The sequence below is a fragment of the Neomonachus schauinslandi genome, chromosome 10, assembly GCF_002201575.2.
Source record: "Neomonachus schauinslandi chromosome 10, ASM220157v2, whole genome shotgun sequence".
NCBI lineage: Eukaryota > Metazoa > Chordata > Mammalia > Carnivora > Phocidae > Neomonachus > Neomonachus schauinslandi.
In genome coordinates, this window is record NC_058412.1 from 19020437 (window position 1) to 19039210 (window position 18774).

General features: G+C 38.9%; 1 protein-coding gene across 2 annotated transcripts in view; it reads right to left on the bottom strand.

Annotated features, from left to right (window-relative positions):
* The window catches only part of ITSN2 (intersectin 2), a 140238-nt gene that overhangs the window by 53412 nt on the left and 68052 nt on the right, over positions 1-18774 (bottom strand). For both annotated transcript variants that reach the window (XM_021697570.1, XM_044918835.1), the window contains 6 exons: positions 14954-15090; positions 11994-12130; positions 10628-10725; positions 6109-6284; positions 5654-5798; positions 1640-1845 (listed from right to left, as the gene is read on the bottom strand). In XM_021697570.1, coding sequence (XP_021553245.1) covers positions 1640-1845; positions 5654-5798; positions 6109-6284; positions 10628-10725; positions 11994-12130; positions 14954-15090 — 899 coding nt within the window. The remainder of the gene's footprint in view (positions 1-1639; positions 1846-5653; positions 5799-6108; positions 6285-10627; positions 10726-11993; positions 12131-14953; positions 15091-18774) is intronic.

Consider the following 18774-nt stretch of genomic DNA (forward strand, 5'->3'; position numbering starts at 1 on the left):
TAGACATCTGTAGGATGCACCAGTGCTCCCCAGGACCCTTGAGGAAATTATACAGTAAGGCAGTTCTCAGGGAAACAGAGTGGAAGCTTACTACAGCTCATGGCCACAGCTGAACAGACTGCCTTGTTTAGGGCATGATCTCTCCACTACTGTAGGCTTTCAAGTTATATGCCTTATCTGTTAGAAAAGATCAGTAATTGAATGAAGAGTTAGGGGGGAAAAAAACACTTAAACTTACTGTCTTTGCACTTAAGTTTTCTACTCCATAAAATGATACGGTGTTTAAATAAGATAATTCCCATAAAGCGCCCAGCTCAGTGCCAACATGCGCATGTCAGCTCTGAATTGTTATCACTTACACAGTTCTAAGTCTAAAATTTTGTGTCAGTCTGAAAAGTAAATTTCTGCATTTGAACTAAAAATTCATACATAGAGTCTCAGCATTGAAAGGGTTTTTAAAGATTCACTCTTTTTATCTCATTAATTAGAAAACTGCAAAGTAGGTTATTCCATAGAGCCTGACAAAAAAATAGCAGACTCAGAACTCAAGCCTCTTGATTTCCAAAGACCTGTCTCTTTTCAATCAGATCACTTTTCTATTTAGATCAACTTCCATATAAAACACAAGAGACAGCTGCCCATCACTACATTAGAGTACTTATTTCTTAAACATCTTTCTTTTTTTTTAAGATTTTATTTATTTATTTGACAGAGAGAGAGATAGCAAGAGCAGGAACACAAGCAGGGGGAGTGGGAGAGGGAGAAGCAGGCTTCCCACCGAGCAGGGAGCCCAATGCGGCACTCGATCCCCGGACTCTGGGATCATGCATGACCTGAGCCGAAGGCAGACACCCAACAACTGAGCCGCCCAGGAGCCCCTTATTTCTTAAACATCTTAAAGATGTTTGATGATCTCACTCCTCTGCAGACTGGGAAATAAAGGCCAGAGACCTTGTCTAGTTTTTACTTGCTGTTCTCATTTGAAAATGGATTCAACTCACTGTTGCTTCAATGACTCCTTATTCACTGAGCTAACATGACTGAGAAGCTACCATGCACTGAGATGACACGAGGCAGGGGAAAAACTCAAAAACAAACAAAGACATGGACCCTGTCCTCCTGGAGCTTACGATCTAATAAGGGGTATGGGTAAGAAAATACGTAACTACATTCCAGTCTGTTACGAGCAGTAAGAGAGGTGTGATCTTCAAGGAATTCTGGAGGCCCAGAAACAGTAAGTCCTACACTTTGGCAAAGGGGAGGTCCTCAGTAAACATTTATTTAAAAACTGACAGTGCAAAGTAAACAACATGGGAAAAGTGCTCCAAAGGAAATGAAAAGTAACTTCTCTAACTGACCTGATAGCACAATGAAAACAACCGATCTCAAATTTTAAGCACTTTGAGAACTTTAGGAATCTGAAATAACTAGAATAAAATATATTCTAAAATAAAAAATATTCTAAAAATATATTCTAAAATATATTCTGAAGTGCGCTTTTTTCATTCTTGGAATTACCCTTCTGATGGTCAAAACTCAAGCATAAATGTTTTATTTGACGGAACAGCCAGTGGTTCTACGGTGGACTCATTAGTGAAAACACCAACATCCGTATCTCATGGAAACACAAAATGCTTACTCTTCCCGCTTGACTTCACTCCCAGGGATGATTTTGACATAAGATTTTGGAAACCATCCTCTTCCTCCATGTACCTCCCCAAACCACCAATTTTCTTGCTGTTCCAAGACAGTAATAATATCATGTTTTGAGAAGTTCAAGTGGTTGTCTTTCTTTGCAGTCCAAGAACAAAGGGCCTGTGCCTTTAGGTTTTCTACAACCTGTCCCTGTGAATACAAAACCACAAAATTGGAAAAAAAAAAAAGGTAACCAGGATTTCTGTTTCCTAATATATAATTTACTTACTGTTTAAACAGAGACCAGTTTGGTGTGGTCGTGACTTCAGATAACCTTTATCTACTAACCAATTTAAAATGATATATGACAGAGAACATTCGCGTAGCCTTCTGTTAAAGACTGAACACCTACCGTTCAAGGAAACATCTTGGCATGAAGTATCACTGGATTGGAAGAGGAACACTGGGCACTCAAGAAATGTACTCATAAATCCATCAAGTAGACGTCACAGAACAAATGCAAAGAATTACTGCAGCCCCTTCCTGTCCTCCAGTTCCCGACATCCCCTCCCTGTGGTCACGGCAGGTCACAGGTCACACCACTAGCCCTACAGATACGGTTGTGCTCTGCCTGCCTTCACTTTTCTGCTCTCCATCCCTGAACTTCCTCCTTGTATTCTTACTCATTCTCCTTTCTTTGCCTCCTCTCCGAGGAAGGAGTAGTCATTGATAAGGCTAATCTCTTTACCTGTACTCTCAATCTCTACTATGCCCTCCCCTTTCTACAAACCTTGTAACATCTTGAAGTGCCTCTCTAAAATAGTCAATCTCTCCACCTCTCTACTTAACTTCTACTTCTAAATTCCTTAAAGACAGGAACTCAATCCATTTTAATTTAGGTTCTGCACCCACCACACTACTGAACCTCTTCTTGACAAGGTCATCGATAACGTCAAAGCCCAAAAAGCTTCTTCCAAACCCTTATTTTCCCTGATGTCTGAACAGTGCTGACATCACTTAACACCCCTGCTGTTCTATTTATTTATTTATTTATTTATTTATTTGAGAGAGAGAGAGAATGAGAGACAGAGAGCATGAGAGGGAGGAGGGTCAGAGGGAGAAGCAGATTCCCTGCTGAGCAGGGAGCCCGATGCGGGACTCGATCCCGGGACTCCAGGATCATGACCTGAGCCGAAGGCAGTCGCTTAACCAACTGAGCCACCCAGGCGCCCACCCCTGCTGTTCTGAAAGCTCACTCTCTGGTGATTGATGGATCCCCTTTTTGGTCCAGGCCCTTTCCTTTCCTGTTTCACATGATTTCCCTAAATTATTTTATTTATGTCTATGCCTTTTCAAATCTCTTTTTTTTAAATAAAGATTTTATTTATTTGTCAGAGAAAGAGGGCACAAGCAGGGGGAGCGGCAGGCAGAGGGAGAAGCAGGTTCCCCGCTGAGCAAGGAGCCGTATGAGGGACTCGATCCCAGGATCCTGGGGTCATGACCTGAGCTGAAGGCAGACACTTAACTGACTGAGCCACCCAGGTGTCCCTCAAATCTTTTTTTTTAAAGATTTTATTTCTTCATTTGTCAGAGAGAGCACGTGCACAAGCAGGGGGAGTGGCAGGCAGAGGGAGAAGCAGGCTCCCCACCGAGCACGGAGCCCGACGCGGGGCTATCGATCGCGGGACTATCGATCCCGGGACTCCGGGATCATGACCTGAGCCAAAGGCAGATGCTTAAACGACTGAGCCACCCAGGTGTCCCTCAAATCTGTATCTTAGTTGTAACTTTATCTCCTGAGCTCCAGACTTGTAAGTCAGACTGTTTACTGGGCCTTCCCACCAGGTTGTCTCTAAAACAGATACCTAGGTTGCACATGTGGGATGTATCATTTTTAGAACCCACGGAACCCACTCCTCTTGCAACACCCACCCAAGACAATGCCATCACCATATTTCCTGTTATTCGAGCTAAAGATCCTGAAAATGTATAGAAGGGAAATCCATTTCCTCTTCTACACATTTTCTTTACTGTGGCACTGGTTCACATCGTCCTCTCTTGTTACTTAGCTACTGTAGCATCCTTCCTTACTTGACTCCTTTGCTTCCTTCCACCCATCTGGCCCCTGTACTACTGCTGGAGTTAGGTTTCTAAAATATACACCTCTTAGAAACTTTCATGGGCTGCCCACTGCCAAGTTGCTGGGCACTGTATTAAATACTTCACAAATAAACCTCCACCCCTAACTTCAATTCTTGACCCTTTCTCCATGAATCCTGTACTCTAGCCACACTATAAACAATTCTCGACCTGCAAACTCCTTGTATTAACACGCCTCACTATCTTCCCCAAATTATTTTTTCACAGGAGTAACTTTCCTTCTCTGTTTGCCAAAATCTTATCTTCAAAGGTCCTGCTCCAATACCTGGCCCTTTGTGAACCCTGCTCCAATTCCCACAGACTGAATGAGATCTCTCTCAGCTGTATATACCTCAAGTCTTTGTAGAATATCTTTATGACAATACTTCTCATATTTTACAATTATTTCTTTTTAAAATATTTATTTTTTAAAGATTTTAAAGATTTATTTATTCATTTGAGAGAGAGAGAGCACAAGCGAGCACGAGGGGGGTGCAAAGGGAGGGGGAGAAGCAAGCTCCCCGCTGAGCAGGGAGCCCTATGTGGGGCTCATTCCCAGGACTTGGAGATCATGACCTGAGCCGAAGGCAGATGCTTAACCATCTGAGCCAACCAGGTGCCCCTACAATTATTTATTTCTGTGTCTGTCTCATTAAATTATGACTTCTTAATGGCAGGGATTTTTTTCCCATTAAATTTCTAGCACATAATGAAATGCCTTGAACCTATGGTCACGTATAAACATTTTTTGAGTGAAGGTGAAATCTCCGGACTCTATTCTGATGAAGTCTGTGATTTCTTTTCAATAATGTTAATGTAACAATGCCTGTAATGGTTACATCTAAATCAGGGGCTAAATATATATAACGTAGTTCCCACACAAATAACTTTTTTATGAACAAAAAACCAAAAACTCCCAAGCCCAAATATCTTCTTACAATAACTATGAATTAAGAATAATATAACCAGATTTGTCAAGATGACATTTTGAGCTTAGAAATCTTAACTGGTTGGGGTGCCTGGGTGGCTCAGTTGTTGGGCGTCTGCCTTCAGCTCAGGTCATGATTCCAGGGTCCTGGGATCGAGCCCCACATCGGGCTCCCTGTTCAGCAGTAAGTCTGCTTCTCCCTCTCCCACTCCCCTTGCCTGTGTTCCCTCTCTCACTGTGTCTCTCTCTGCCAAATAAATAAATAAAATCTTAAAAAAAAAAAAAAAAAAGAAAATTGGTAGCAACTGGATGCTATGAAAATGAATTGTTGAGAAACTTCTAAGTAATAATAATTTCTTTACATTATATCACACGTGAACAATAAGAACAGAAACCAAATGTTACAAATTCTGGTTAAAAGAGTAAATGATGCCTTTGTACAAAAATCTTCAATTCTATTTTTTTTTTAAGATTTTATTTATTTATTTGACAGAGAGAGACACAGCAAGAGAGGGAACACAAGCAGGGGGAGTGGGAGAGGAAGAAGCAGACTCCCCGCTGAGCAGGGAGCTCAATGCGGGACTCCATCCTAGGATCCTGGGATCATGACCTGAGCCGAAGGCAGATGCTTAACGACTAAGCCACCCAGGTGCCCTCTTTATTCAATTTTATGTGAACAGGAGCAATGTCAAAGAATAAAGAACACAGGGGCGCCTGGATGGTTCAGTCGGTTGAGTGTCCCAACTCTTGATTTTGGCTCAGGTCATGATCTCAGGGCTGTGAGATTGAGCCCCGCGTCAGCCTCCGTGCTCAGCACGGAGTCTACTTGAGTTTCTCTCCCTCTGCTCCTTCCCCCGCTTGTGCGTGTGCTCTCTCTCACTCTCTAAAATAAATAAATAAATCTTAAAAAGAAAAAAAGAGGATAAAGCACACAAAATTAAAGATACACACCTGTCCATGAATCGGTGATACAGATCCAGGGGACACAGTACGAGTAAAAGCTGATTTTTTCTGCCATGATGTATTAACAGTTAGGTTTGTAAAAGATACATTTTGATAATCAGTCACTGATGCTGGTTGATTTGAAGAAAGCGATCTGTAAATACAACACTTTGATATAAGTACAGTTAATCATTTAAAATCTAATGAAGTACTACAAATTTATCAGCTTGTATATAATTTACTTTGTGTTTAAACAAAATCTGTGGAAAAAAAAATTCATGAACAAAGTACTGACCTACATTTTTATTTATTAAATTCTACTATGAAATTTGGAACAAAAGGTACTCTTGGAGAGCCCAGCACAGATTATAATATGATTAAGTAGCAGGCTGACACGAATACCTATTAGGTATTTATACATTTACCAAAAAATGCAAAAACTCCACTGTTAGCTAAAAACTTACTCAGAGGAAGTTGAGGTAGCAGATACAGATACTGTAGGGGGAAGTAAGGCCTTCTTAGGAGACACAGATTTTTCACCTGATGGCATTTTTTCTACATAGTTGCATGGAAACCAGCCAAAATTTCCTTGAAAACTACCATAAAGCCAACCAGGTTCTCCTATGGTTTTTTCATCAACCTATGGAAACAAAAAGAAGGGTTAACAATGGTTAGAATGCTACACATTTACAAAGGAAGGAGATGCAGACTGCTGTATTTTCAGAATTAAGTTGACACCATTTTCTACAAATCAATAGGTCACTCACTATCTCTAATTACTGACATAGTGCCTTTTTAAAATTTAATTTTTAATTTCATCCAAGTGAAATATGAAAATAGTTTATAAAACAAACAGCATTCTACATGGCTTATCCTGGAAGACCCCATCACTCAATATGCCCTTATTTCCACTCCTCACAGTAACTTGCCATTTTTAGTTGTTTCTTCTGTATTATCTTCTGTATTTCTAAGTAACATACTTATACTACTATTTCTTGAATGTTTCAATTTTAGACATACTATTGGCTTTTGGTTACGGAAAATCAACATTTAACTTTCTTTTACTGCATCTTTTTATTCTATCAATACTGCTATCTCAAAATTTTTGGTTAAATTATATTCAATGGTTACATTATTATGACTATGCAAATAAATTTTCACATCTGAATAATGCACTATTCTGATAATTACACTTACTTTCTTGCAAACTTGTTATTATCCTATAGTTAATCATTAATTTTTTTGCTTAGTTTTTTCTGTTCCTATCACAGAATCTTCTTGAACTAAGAGTTCTGAATACTATTTTCCAACTGGTAACACACATAGATGATTTATAGTTTCATTTTTTTCTCCCTTTTATTGCTGAGGAGTATTACATTGCATAGATGTACCACAATTTGTTTATATGCTTACCTAGTAATGGACATTTGAGTTGTTTCCAGTTTTGGCTATTACAAATAAAACTATGAACATTTGTCTTCGTATATTGATTTTGTATCCTGTAACCTTGCTAAACTCACTCATTAGATCTATCATAGCTAGCATAGCTATGTAGTAACTATAAAATGGTGTTCTGAAACAGAACATAGGAACCACTGCTAAAATATCATCCTGTAGATCTAGTTTAAGACTACTTTAAAATAGCCAATCCAGAGCACTAAAAACGAAGACAAGAACACAACAGACCCTAAGGAATTATGCAACCGAAAGCAGCATGCTCAGCAATTCACCTGATTTAAGTGTTGGTCTCAAAGCAAGGATCACTGACAGGTATGAATACTAGCATTCAAACACTAACTTCCTCCTTTTTCTATAAACTTTTTTTTTTTTTAAAGATTTTATTTATTTATTCATGAGAGACAGAGAGAGAGAGAGAGAGAGGCAGAGGGAGAAGCAGGCTCCCAAGGAGCAGGTAGCCCGATGCGGGACTCGATCCCAGGACCCTGAGATCATGACCTGAGCCGAAGGCAGACGCTTAACCATCTGAGCCACCCAGGCGCCCCTTTCTATAAACTTTTTTAAAAGCCTACTTTCTTTAATACTTTTTCCTAATATTTTCTACCTTTCCAAGAAGAAAAGGCCCATTCATTTAATCTTTAGAATTAGACCAAGTTTGCTTTGTTAGGGGTCAATTTTAACCGATTTCATATCTGTTATTTGTAGCCCTAATTAATTTTTACTTGTCAATTTACACAGTGACTTAAACTAGAAAATTTTACATAAGTTCTCACAGGTTAATGGAAACTATTACTTCAAAAATAGCACTAACACATATGAACGCTTGAACAACAGGTTGTCATGGAAAATGTTGCCAGGACTCAGTGGAATTTCTAATCTTTTTCACTTTCAATCAAATCCCTTCTGCTACTCTCATCCATTAAGTTGATTAGACCTTGCCTCCTATCTTACCAAGAACAGGGAAGCCCTCAGATCTGAGCTCACCTTCTAACTCAGCAAAATGTATTTAATAATCCCATCCATCCCTTTCTTTCAGCCCTCTAATCACAAAGGAAGAGGTTATCTAGTCCTTCCACTACTCTCTCCTGTGCTCTAGATCCCAAGCCCTCCAGCCCTATCGAGAATCTTCCTCATCTGCATCCACTGGTCAGAACAGAGAGGTCTGCCAGGGAGGCATGAGGTGCCTTCCTGAGTGTTCTGTGTTCTATATGTTGATCTGAGTGGTAGTTGAACAGATATATATATACATGTGTACAAATCTACATTTGAGTTGTACATTTACAGTTGTGCACTTTACTAAATCCAGTATCATTAGCCCTTTCCCTCTCTGCAGATCTTCTCTATCATTAAACTTGCTCAAGCTTCAGCCAAGTTAAAAACAAACAAACAAAAACACGAAACATAGAACAACTTCCCTCAACCCATACTCCTCACTATCATTTTCTCTCCCTTCTCCCTTTCAAAAGCCAAGCTCCTTCAAAGAATTTTATATATTCACTGTCTCCTCTCCCTCCCTTCCAATTTGTTCAGGTCACTGAAATCTGGCTTCTTCCCCCACCACTCCACTCAACGAATATTGTTTTCCTCCAGGTTAACAATAGCTGTGATACTGTTAATGTAATGGTTATTATTTTTTTTTAGTTCCATCTTATTTCACATGGAGATCCAGACCACTCTTCTCAAAATTCCCTAACACTAAACTACTCTCCTGGCTTTTTCCTACCTCTCGTTCTTTTAAGGCTCCCCTTCCTCTAATAATCCCTCCAGTATTCATGTCTCTTGGGGAATTGCATCATCAATCATCCTCTACACTCATGTCAATTACCATCACAACATAATGATGACACTCAAACTGGCCTCCTCTGATCTCTGCCTGAGATCCTTCTATATCTGCGGATAGCCAGAGTTGTATCCACCTGCTGCCTAGAAATTTGAAACTCACCCAAAATTAAACTCATTGTAACTCTTACTCAAATTCCCTCCTTCTGATCTTCCTCTCTTAGTGAATGACACTGTCATCAACCAAATTGTCCAAATCAGGCATCTGGTAGTAACACATGACTCATTCTTTACATCAGTGATTCGGCGGAGAACACAAACAGTCGAGAAACTCTAGCTAAGTTAATGTTCCTGTTGTCACTGCCACCAGACTGGCTTGATGACCATGGGGGGAGGTCTGCTCTAAAGCTGGTAGCTTTCCACCACCTTCCTTCCTCTACTACATTAGAATGTCTGTCTTTCTCATCAGACTATCAGCTCATTAAGTGCAGAGACTGTGTCTTGTTTACTATATCGCTAGCCTAGCCATAGCCCTCAAAAAATATTTGTTGACAGAATAAATAAAAGATGTAACCAAAAATATAAGTAGGCTCTTGACCAAATGTGCCCAGAGATAGGCTGCATCTCTTCATTCTTGGACACAACCTCATCACCACCAATAGCTGGAGGAGGATCAAGAGGGCCACCAGACCGTGGCACTGTGTGGTGGCCATGGTAACAGAAGGAATGTGCAGCTGGGGACCATCATGAGTGTTTGAACAGATGTTTCTGGTAAACACTATGCCAAGTATCACTAAATATTTGCTATGTAACTGATAAAATACACCACACTGGTGACCATGCAGGGAAAAACGAAAGCAGGCACTGGCTAGGTATTCGAGGTAATATTATCTTTTTTTTTTTTTTTTAAGATTTTTTATTTATTTATTTGACAGAGAGAGAATGAGAGACAGAGAGCACGAGAGGGAAGGGGGTCAGAGGGAGAAGCAGACCCCCTGCCGAGCAGGGAGCCCGATGCGGGACTCGATCCCAGGACTCCAGGATCATGACCTGAGCCGAAGGCAGTCGCTTAACCAACTGAGCCACCCAGGCGCCCCCTCGAGGTAATATTATCTTAATTTACTAAGAAGAAAACTGAAGCAGACACTAAAACCCAAGTTAGTATGCTTCTAAAGCCTATATTCTTTCCATTATATCACAGTGGCTGTATCAAATGCTATTCCCTGCATCTTGTCTTATTCATCCATTTTATGTGGTTTGTGACTATATAATAAAGGCCTTTTTTTTTTTCCAGGAACAAGGGACTGCATCTAATTAGAGCTATAGAAGTAAACAGTTGTAGTTACCTCCTTCAACTCTTTTAATGGTTGACAGAAAATAATCAGCTTCTCCAAATTTCATTGGTAATTTATTAACATAACAAAATCAGCATCACCTTTTATGATGTGAAGCAATGGCACAGTGTAAAGAACATTGGATTTGGAAATCAAAGACATGTACTTGCAACCCACTCTGGCACTGTCCTGCCGACTGTTACATTTTGTGTAAGTCTAAGCTTCCTTACCTAGAATATGGCAGTAATAATATGCAACTCTGCAGTATGTTGTTAGGGCCAAATCAGATAAAGTTCAAGATACGCTTTTTAAATGGGAAATCACTATATAAAATTACAGTCATTATTATTATAGAAAGTAACATATTACATTGTATTAAGCTTATTCATGAACAAAAAAGACTGTTTCCTACCTGTATTATATCCCCAGAATTAAAACTCATCTCATCATGGCTCCTGGCTTCAAAGCGATACAATGCTTTATAATTTACCAAAGCACTAGCTGGCTCACCTAAAGAGAAGATAATTGTCATTATTTGCTACTTTCATGTATACACATTTTTGTGATGACTCTATAATATAAAGAGCTTGTAAAATCAAAAGGAAAAAAACTGAACATCAAACAGTAAAATGAAAATCCATTTGACACAGGCTTATTAGGATTTAAATATCGTGTATAGTCACAGAATCAATATAAAAGCAAATGAGGACGTTCATCTTCAGTAAAGTAGGAGGCAATGAAACAAAGCCATGACTTGCAGGGTGTGCCACGCGCGGGGACGTCGGGGAAGGCAGAGGAGTGGTGGCAGGCTAAGCCGTGCAAAGTGCAAGGAGGCCAAGCAGCAAGGTTTGTTCTGTGGCGCTCAGGACGTAACAGGGAAGAAGAGACAGAGAGAGAGGTCACAGATGAGATTAGCAGTGAATAGGGTTCAGTGAAGAAAGAGCTGTAGATTTACCAGTATGGTTCTAAAAGAAAAACAGAAGAGCTCACAGATACACTAGCCTTAATAAGATTAAAAATATTTAACTTTATTTGCAGAATAAATGCTTTAGCTTACAGAAATTTCAACACATGTATCATTAATAAGGATTCAAATATTTGTATATCCACAAGAGATACAGTAATATGTAAAGTATCTTAGGAATGGAATCTGAGATGTAGCATAAACAAAGTGTATCGTTTGAGAAAATTTTAATATGCAAAGACTTAAAATTTTACTGTTATTCATTAAAATAAACAGTTTAGTTAACACTGGCTGAATAAACTACAACTGTTTACTTCAATTATGAAAACCATGTCGGGGTCTGTTCATAGCTACTCAGTGATTACGATCTTCTTTTCTACATGTTGTTTTAAGACTTCTACCCTCAGTCTGTTTTAATAAAGCCTATGCACTTCTCCAAGTTTAATTAATTAATTTATTTTTTATTTTATTTTTTTTTTAGATTTTATTTATTTATTTGACAGAGAGACACAGCGAGAGAGGGAACACAAGCAGGGGGAGTGGGAGAGGTTGAGAAGCAGGTTCCCCGCAGAGTGGGGAGCCCGATGTGGGACTTGATCCCAGGACCCTGGGATCATGACCTGAGCCGAAGGCAGTCGCTTAACTGACTGAGCCACCCAGGCGCCCCAAGTTTAATTTAGAAAAAGGTTTTTTTCTGACTCAAAGGTTAACATGTTTAAAAATTTTTTTTCCCCTCTCATCATCTTTTTTTCTTATTGCTTTCATTGTTCTGTCTCAGAAAAATCAAATCTATTATTTTTATCCTTATCCTTACATTGCTTCTCCTCCACTTTCTGCTCTTCTTCTTGAACTTTCTCTTGTGTTTTTTCTTCCTGGAGTCGCTTTTGTTTTTCTTCTTCCTCCTTTCTAAGACTTTCTCTCCATAAGTTTTCTTTTCCTTGCTTTGCTTTCCTTTACATTAAAAAAAAAAAAAGAGTTTGCATAATGTCCTAAAATTTTTGTTATGCAAAATAAAAATATTAGATCTTGTTCCTCACAAACTATAGAAATATTACATATTTCTTATGTATTTATATATAATCATATATTTATTATGTAGCAAAGACATATTAGTAGGGGGTGTGGAGAAACAGTGGGGATCATGGATGAAGGTGAAACCAATTAATCAAGAGAGGCAAACAGATGAGCTGGGGAGTAGGACTGACAATTTCCCATATCCTTAAATTCCCTCCTGTCAGCTAACCTCCCAGTCCCAGGAAGGGGAACTATTCAGAAAACAAGTCCAAAAGGTATATCTAAACGTTCTTCCTTTCCTTCCAGATTTTTCACAAGGATTGTATTCTAGCTCTTATTTCCACTATCCTAGCTAACCCCTGTTTTCAGGGTTTGGTCATTACTGTGGAAACAGGAAATGTTTCTGGGCAGATTACCTACTTTCTACATTATCCCTTGGAAGTCTTTTCCACTGTTAAGAGAATAGGACATGTTTCCCCTATAGGTCCATGCTTCCATATGTGTTTCTAGGACACATGATATAGCTGCAGCTTGGTTTCTAGCTAGGCAAGATGGTCTCTGATCAGACTTAGCTATTACAGTATTGAAACTAATGTTCACCATAGTTTTCTTTCTTGCATATATTTTTTATGGTCTTACTCGGAGGCAGAGCTGTCACCACTAAATTTAGCACCTTCTCCAAGCCTCTGCTCACACTATCAGGGACAGCAGAGCTTGTGGCTGGATTCATCCTGGGAGTTGGGGGTATTTATGCCCCACCGAGAAGGATACCTTGGCTTAATTCCATGTCTCAATTCCTAGAATTCTTGGAGGAATTTGGAAATTCTATATAATCCCCAAAACCGTACACCCACTTAGCCACCTTTCTTCCTCATTCCTGAACTGTTTTACACTTCATACTCCTGGTTCATTACCCCATGACTAGCTTCCTCTTGACCCTTTTCAAATCCTCCCATACCCTCTCTCACTCCAAAGAGTGCTTCCTCCAGCACTTCTGTGACTGACATCTGGCTCTCCTTTGAGGGCCATGCTTCTCTGTGGTCCTTTCTTAATCTCAACTGCCATTCCTTTTCCCAGTTAGTTCCTCGGTCGCCTTCTATGATATTCTTCCACACCTAAGATGACCTAATCTAGCTTCTATTTGAATTCCCAGAGATTATAAACACCACCAAGTATTTACCACATGTTTACTGGGATAAAGAAAGGCTAGAGAGTTAAGAGAATATAAAATTAAATTTTGGTAAACTTTCTTATGTATGAGTTAGTGCATGAGAAATTGGTCCAGAGCCAGAAGATACCTCAGAAGCTGGACAAAGGGCAAAGAGGCCACATCTACACTGTGAAAACCTGACTATAACCAACAGCACGGGACAAGGAGGGAATCTTCCAAGGTAAATGGCCAAGAAATCAGGTTATACTTCTAAGACTCAGCTCTGGACAGATCAGACATGTGTTTCTGCTCTGATTTCTTCCCTCTTCTATAGCAGGATAATGTGTGAGGAGGATGAATCAAATGAATATGTGTATTATTAATATGGCTTGCTGGCCTAAAAAAATTGTGAGCAGTGATGAAGAGATATCAAGATACTTGCAACGTGTCGGCAGAAAATTCTGACACAGTGATTAGCTATGTAGTCACTGCACAGTTCCCTTGTGCAATGTTCAGTGGCAGTTAAGTGGCAAATAAAAAGCCTTCTTAGTCTCTGCTTTTATATTATTCTAGTGTCTCTTGTTAGGGGCCACGAAGTAAGGGCTTGGAGTAAAGAGTACTACAGAGATCTGTTTAGCTGTCTGCATCTCCTACTGGAATGACGAGGAATCAAGGAACAAGGAGTAAAACCAGAGTCTTCTTGCATCACAGTCAACAGTGGCCACTCATTAAAAGTGTGTTGGGAGTGGTTATTCTGAAGCCTTTAAAAATAGAAGCCTGCTATTATGGTAACGTGTTTTTCTTGCCTCCCTAGTAACTATTAGCTTTTTCATGGGCATTACTCGTCTACTTATCTCCAAGGCAAAGGAATGATGGCTCCTTAATATTTGTTAATTATACTGATTTCTGACACTAGAGAACTTGCCGGAGGGGGGGGGGGTTACTGAGGAACATAACATATTAGAAGCAGGACCATACAACAGAAAAAAATCATGCTGAGTCTCTAAATAAATGGGTTCTATGCTTCAGATTCTGCAACTGTCTTACTTCTCTTTGCTATAAATGGAGGCAATTGATAAGCTCAGTGGTACAAAAAGAATTGCAGCAACATGGCATTATATACTCCATCTTATCACTCTGTAAAATTAAGTATTTGGGTTTTGTGATCTTTCAGCAAACTAATAGATTTACAATGGAGAGATAGAAATGATGTGAGACATTTGTGTTTGGCTCATTAGCTATTTTTTTTTTTAATTTAATTCTCAGTTACCTATAAGGTCTGCATCAATATTTCTATTTTTCAGATGGAGAAACCGGGGTTCAAAAGGTAAAGTGACTCAACCAAGGTCATCCAAACAGTAAGTGGTAGATCAAGAAGTCTAATCCCTGTCTGACTCCAAAGCCCTATTTTTCACCAATGGAACATAAAATTGATTACTATAATCTCAGTCCCTAAAAGAAGAACTGAATTTCTAAAATTGAGACTTTAATTAGCATCCAAGGATAATCCTTTTATTTTCCTTAACTTTTCATAGTCAAAATAAAGATATGGGCAACAAAATTAGAATTCTAACAGTAATGTAGTATAATAAATTTATCAGCTATATTACCTTATAGCCTCATCTTCTAGTTTCTTTTTCTGTATTAGCTCTGACCTTTTTCTTTCAATTTCCTTCAACTTGTCACGTTTGATCTTATGAAGTTGTTCAAGCGCTAACTGCTGTGTATTATAGCTTTCTCTCAGTTCCTAAGGAGAAAATGAAAATAAATCAATATGCCGTTGATTTAAATATTTTTGTCTTATGTACTAATGTGGCATTTTCATTAAGAGACAAAAATCTGAAAGCAAGTTAAACTAAAGTAAAAAGAGTAAAAGTTTAAAAAATATCTGAATGATTAAAAAGTCCTGAATACAAGTATTTAAGTCCTGTAACCACTGAGGACAAATATATGTTAAAATCATGTACTTTTGTATTAATTCATTTCTAAGGAATAAAGATAAGCCAATTTCATAAGCCTGATCTTTGATTTGATACTTTATTTTCAATAAAAAACCCCAATCCATTAAAAATATGGGGAAACAGGGGTGCCTGGGTGGCTCAGTCAGTTGAACATCCAACTCCTGGTTTTGGCTCAGGTCATGATCTCCGGGTTGTGCAACCGAGCCCTACATTGGGCTCCATGCTCAGCTCGGAGTCTGCTTGAGATTCTCTCTCTCCCTCTCCTCCTCCCCCCTCTCACACTGGCCCGCTCTCTAAAATAAATGAATAAATCTTTAAAAAAATATGGGGAAACAATCTGCTTATTATTTGAAGAGGTTTGTTCAGTCATATTTTTTACATATGTAGTTTAACCAAGTACCCATAACTTATCCAGTGAGATCCTGAACTAAACACAGAAGCAATATTGAATAATTTAGTTAAAACTAAAAATGGAAAAGATAATGTCTACCTAAAATCATGACTAGAGTAAGCCAAAATAATGAAAAGTATTGCAAATAGGAATTGAAATAAATACTTGCTTATTGAGCATCTAGTGCTATGCAGTGCCAGAGATATGCAGGGGATCAAATCCAGGGCCCTCTGGCTCTCAAGTTTGCAGTTTTTGCCCTCAAAGAGCTCAAAGTCTCAAAGTAGAGAAAAGTGCCAAGATGTGGGTTAGAGATAAGCACCTTAGCAGAAACCTGTGGTTATCTGTTCAGCATTTTCCTTCTGTCTTCTTCTAACAGCACCTTTCCAACAGCACCTGCCCCAACCCTATTCTGTGCGGTTGTGATCTGTGAGATTGTGAAGAATCTGTCCCTCAGAGTCCACTCAGGTGCAGTCGTTTAAGCTAGGCCTAACTAATCAATCACAGCACCCTGGCCAGAAGGACTGGTCCAAAGGACATGCACATGGATCCAAGCTGGGCCAGAATCCTTTCCTGGGATTCAGACAGACTGAAAAGGGTCTGAGAAAGAAGTCTTTCCTTCTCTAAACTCATTAAACTGGGATAAGGTAAACCTGGAGCTGTCCCACTACCAAGTGAGGCCACTGGGGTGGAAATGAAATCAGTACAGAAAACAGGGAAGCAAAGACTGCAGGCAGAGAGAGGGAGGCCTGGGGGAACCGCCTTTCCAACTGCATTCCTATGTCTAGGAACTGCCCCTGCCCAGTAGCACTTCTACAGACTCAGTAAGCAGTCCTGGTACTCTTCCAGTAACTACTCTTGTTAGCTTAACTATTTTGAACTGAGTTTCTTTTACATGATATCTTCAGAATCCTGAACAAGAGAGTTTAAAAAGGCTGGAGTAAGGCAGAGAAAAAAACCCAAAACCAAAAAACCCCCACAAAAACCTAAAGTAATCAAGAGGTTTCATGGCAAAGGTAGAACCCTCAACAGTACAGCTGACCCTCAAATAATCGGGTTTGAACTGTTTGTGTCCACCTGTACACAGATTTTTAAAAATACAGCATAGTATTGTAAATGGGTTTTCCTTATGATTTTCTCAATTTTCTTTTCTTTAGCTTAATTTTAAGAATACAGTATAATATATATATAACACACAAAATTTGTGTTAATCACTGTTTATGTTATAGATTAGGTGTCTGGTCAATAGTAGCCTATTAGTAAATTTTGGGGAAGTCAAAAGCTGTACACAGATTTTCAACTATATTGGGCATTGGCGCCCCTAACCCATGTGGTTCAAGGGTCAACTATATTGGTAGAATGTTTTGGTAAAAAATGTTTTGAGGTATCTACCCACACACAATAACAAAACTCTAAACCAAAAAATCCTCCAAAACAAACCCCCCCCGCAAAAGCCCAAACTCAGTTTCTTTCCAGAAATACAATATTTTATAGGTGAACCTTTTTAACTTGATTAAAGTGATATATATGATCTGAGTACAATGTGGTATAAGTCTGAAGACTATGTCCAAAATGTCTGAGATCAAGACTTGCAGCTTAAGCCAATAATACAAATACTGCATTCAGGACAAAGTTTCCACAAATCTTAGCTTTCAATAGTTCTCTCGGTTACACTTTTCTCTAAATTCTACTGAAAAGCAGAGGATATGGTGGTTGCAATCTATGGAGAAGCAGTCTGGATTAGTGATAAGGACTCTGAGAACACAGGTCTGAATCAGGCTCTGTCAGTGGTGGGCTGAGTAACATCAGGAAAGTTACTTTGCCGTTTCCTCATCTGTAAAATGTAGTTAATTATAGTACATGCCTCACAATACTGTCGTGAGGATTAAATGGGTTAATACCCATAAAGTGCTTATTATAATTGTGGAGGGCACAGAGCAAGTTCATAATAATTTTAGCTATTATTATTGGCTGAGGTCATAAAGGAAAAGAATTGTTAAGTTTAAAAGGAGAGTAAAGCGGAGCCAAATTAATGTCTGATCTTCTTACAGCTGCAAGATTAGCCCTTAACTTGTCCTGTAAGATACTGCTCTAAGTCTTCCTTTACCAGCCCCTTTCCTCCAGTGTCTGAGTTCATGAGCTTCCCATGCTCCCCAAGGCATCCTGGGCCTTCCTCTATCATAGTCAGCATCTCCTGACCATATGGTGGCCTCCTCCACTGGATTGAGTTTCTTGACAACAGGACTGACTTTCATCAAGGTATCCCCATCCCAGAGGGCGGATATTTAATTAGTATTTCTTATATGAATGAGAATGCATATATAATAGTCTATACATATTAATAAGATTTGAAGAGCACTATAAGGCTTGCCAGAAACCTCCTCTGCCTAACTGCAATAATCTTAGCAATTCCTAACACTAGACTCATTCCTCTGGATTAAGTCACTGCTTCCCAGAGGCCCTGGTTCAATAGATGAGTTAACTGAGGACAAGTAAATTAACCAGCACTTGTGGATAGAACTGTGGGCAGTCTTAAGAGAATGACAAATCTTCTTTCTCAGGTTAAGGAAGTTCTATTCCTAATTTGCTAGTAAGTTTTTCATGTTTTAATCATGAATGGATTTTAAATTCTATCAAATACATTTTCTGCATCTAATGAGATAAACATACCATTTTTTCCCTTTAATCTGTTTATAAGGCAAATTACATGTTTTTGTATGTCAAATCATCTTTGCATGACTAAGATAAATCAATTTTTTCGGTCATTATGGATTATCCTTTTTTATAAATTCTGCTTTTGTCTTTTTAATATTTTTTAGAACTTTCACCTCTATGTTAAACTGGCCCATAATTATCCTTTCTCATACTGTTCTTATATGTTTTGATATGTTTGTGATAGCTTTGTATAAGTTGGGAATATTCCCACTTTTTCTGTATTTTGAAACAGCTGTGTAAGACTATACTTGATCTTAGCCAAAAGGCTGAAAAGCGATAGAAACAGCTGTGTAAGACTAGATTTACTGGTTCCTCCAGTAAAAACGCTGGGCTTCTCTTTTAGGGAAGATTTTAAACTATAGATTTA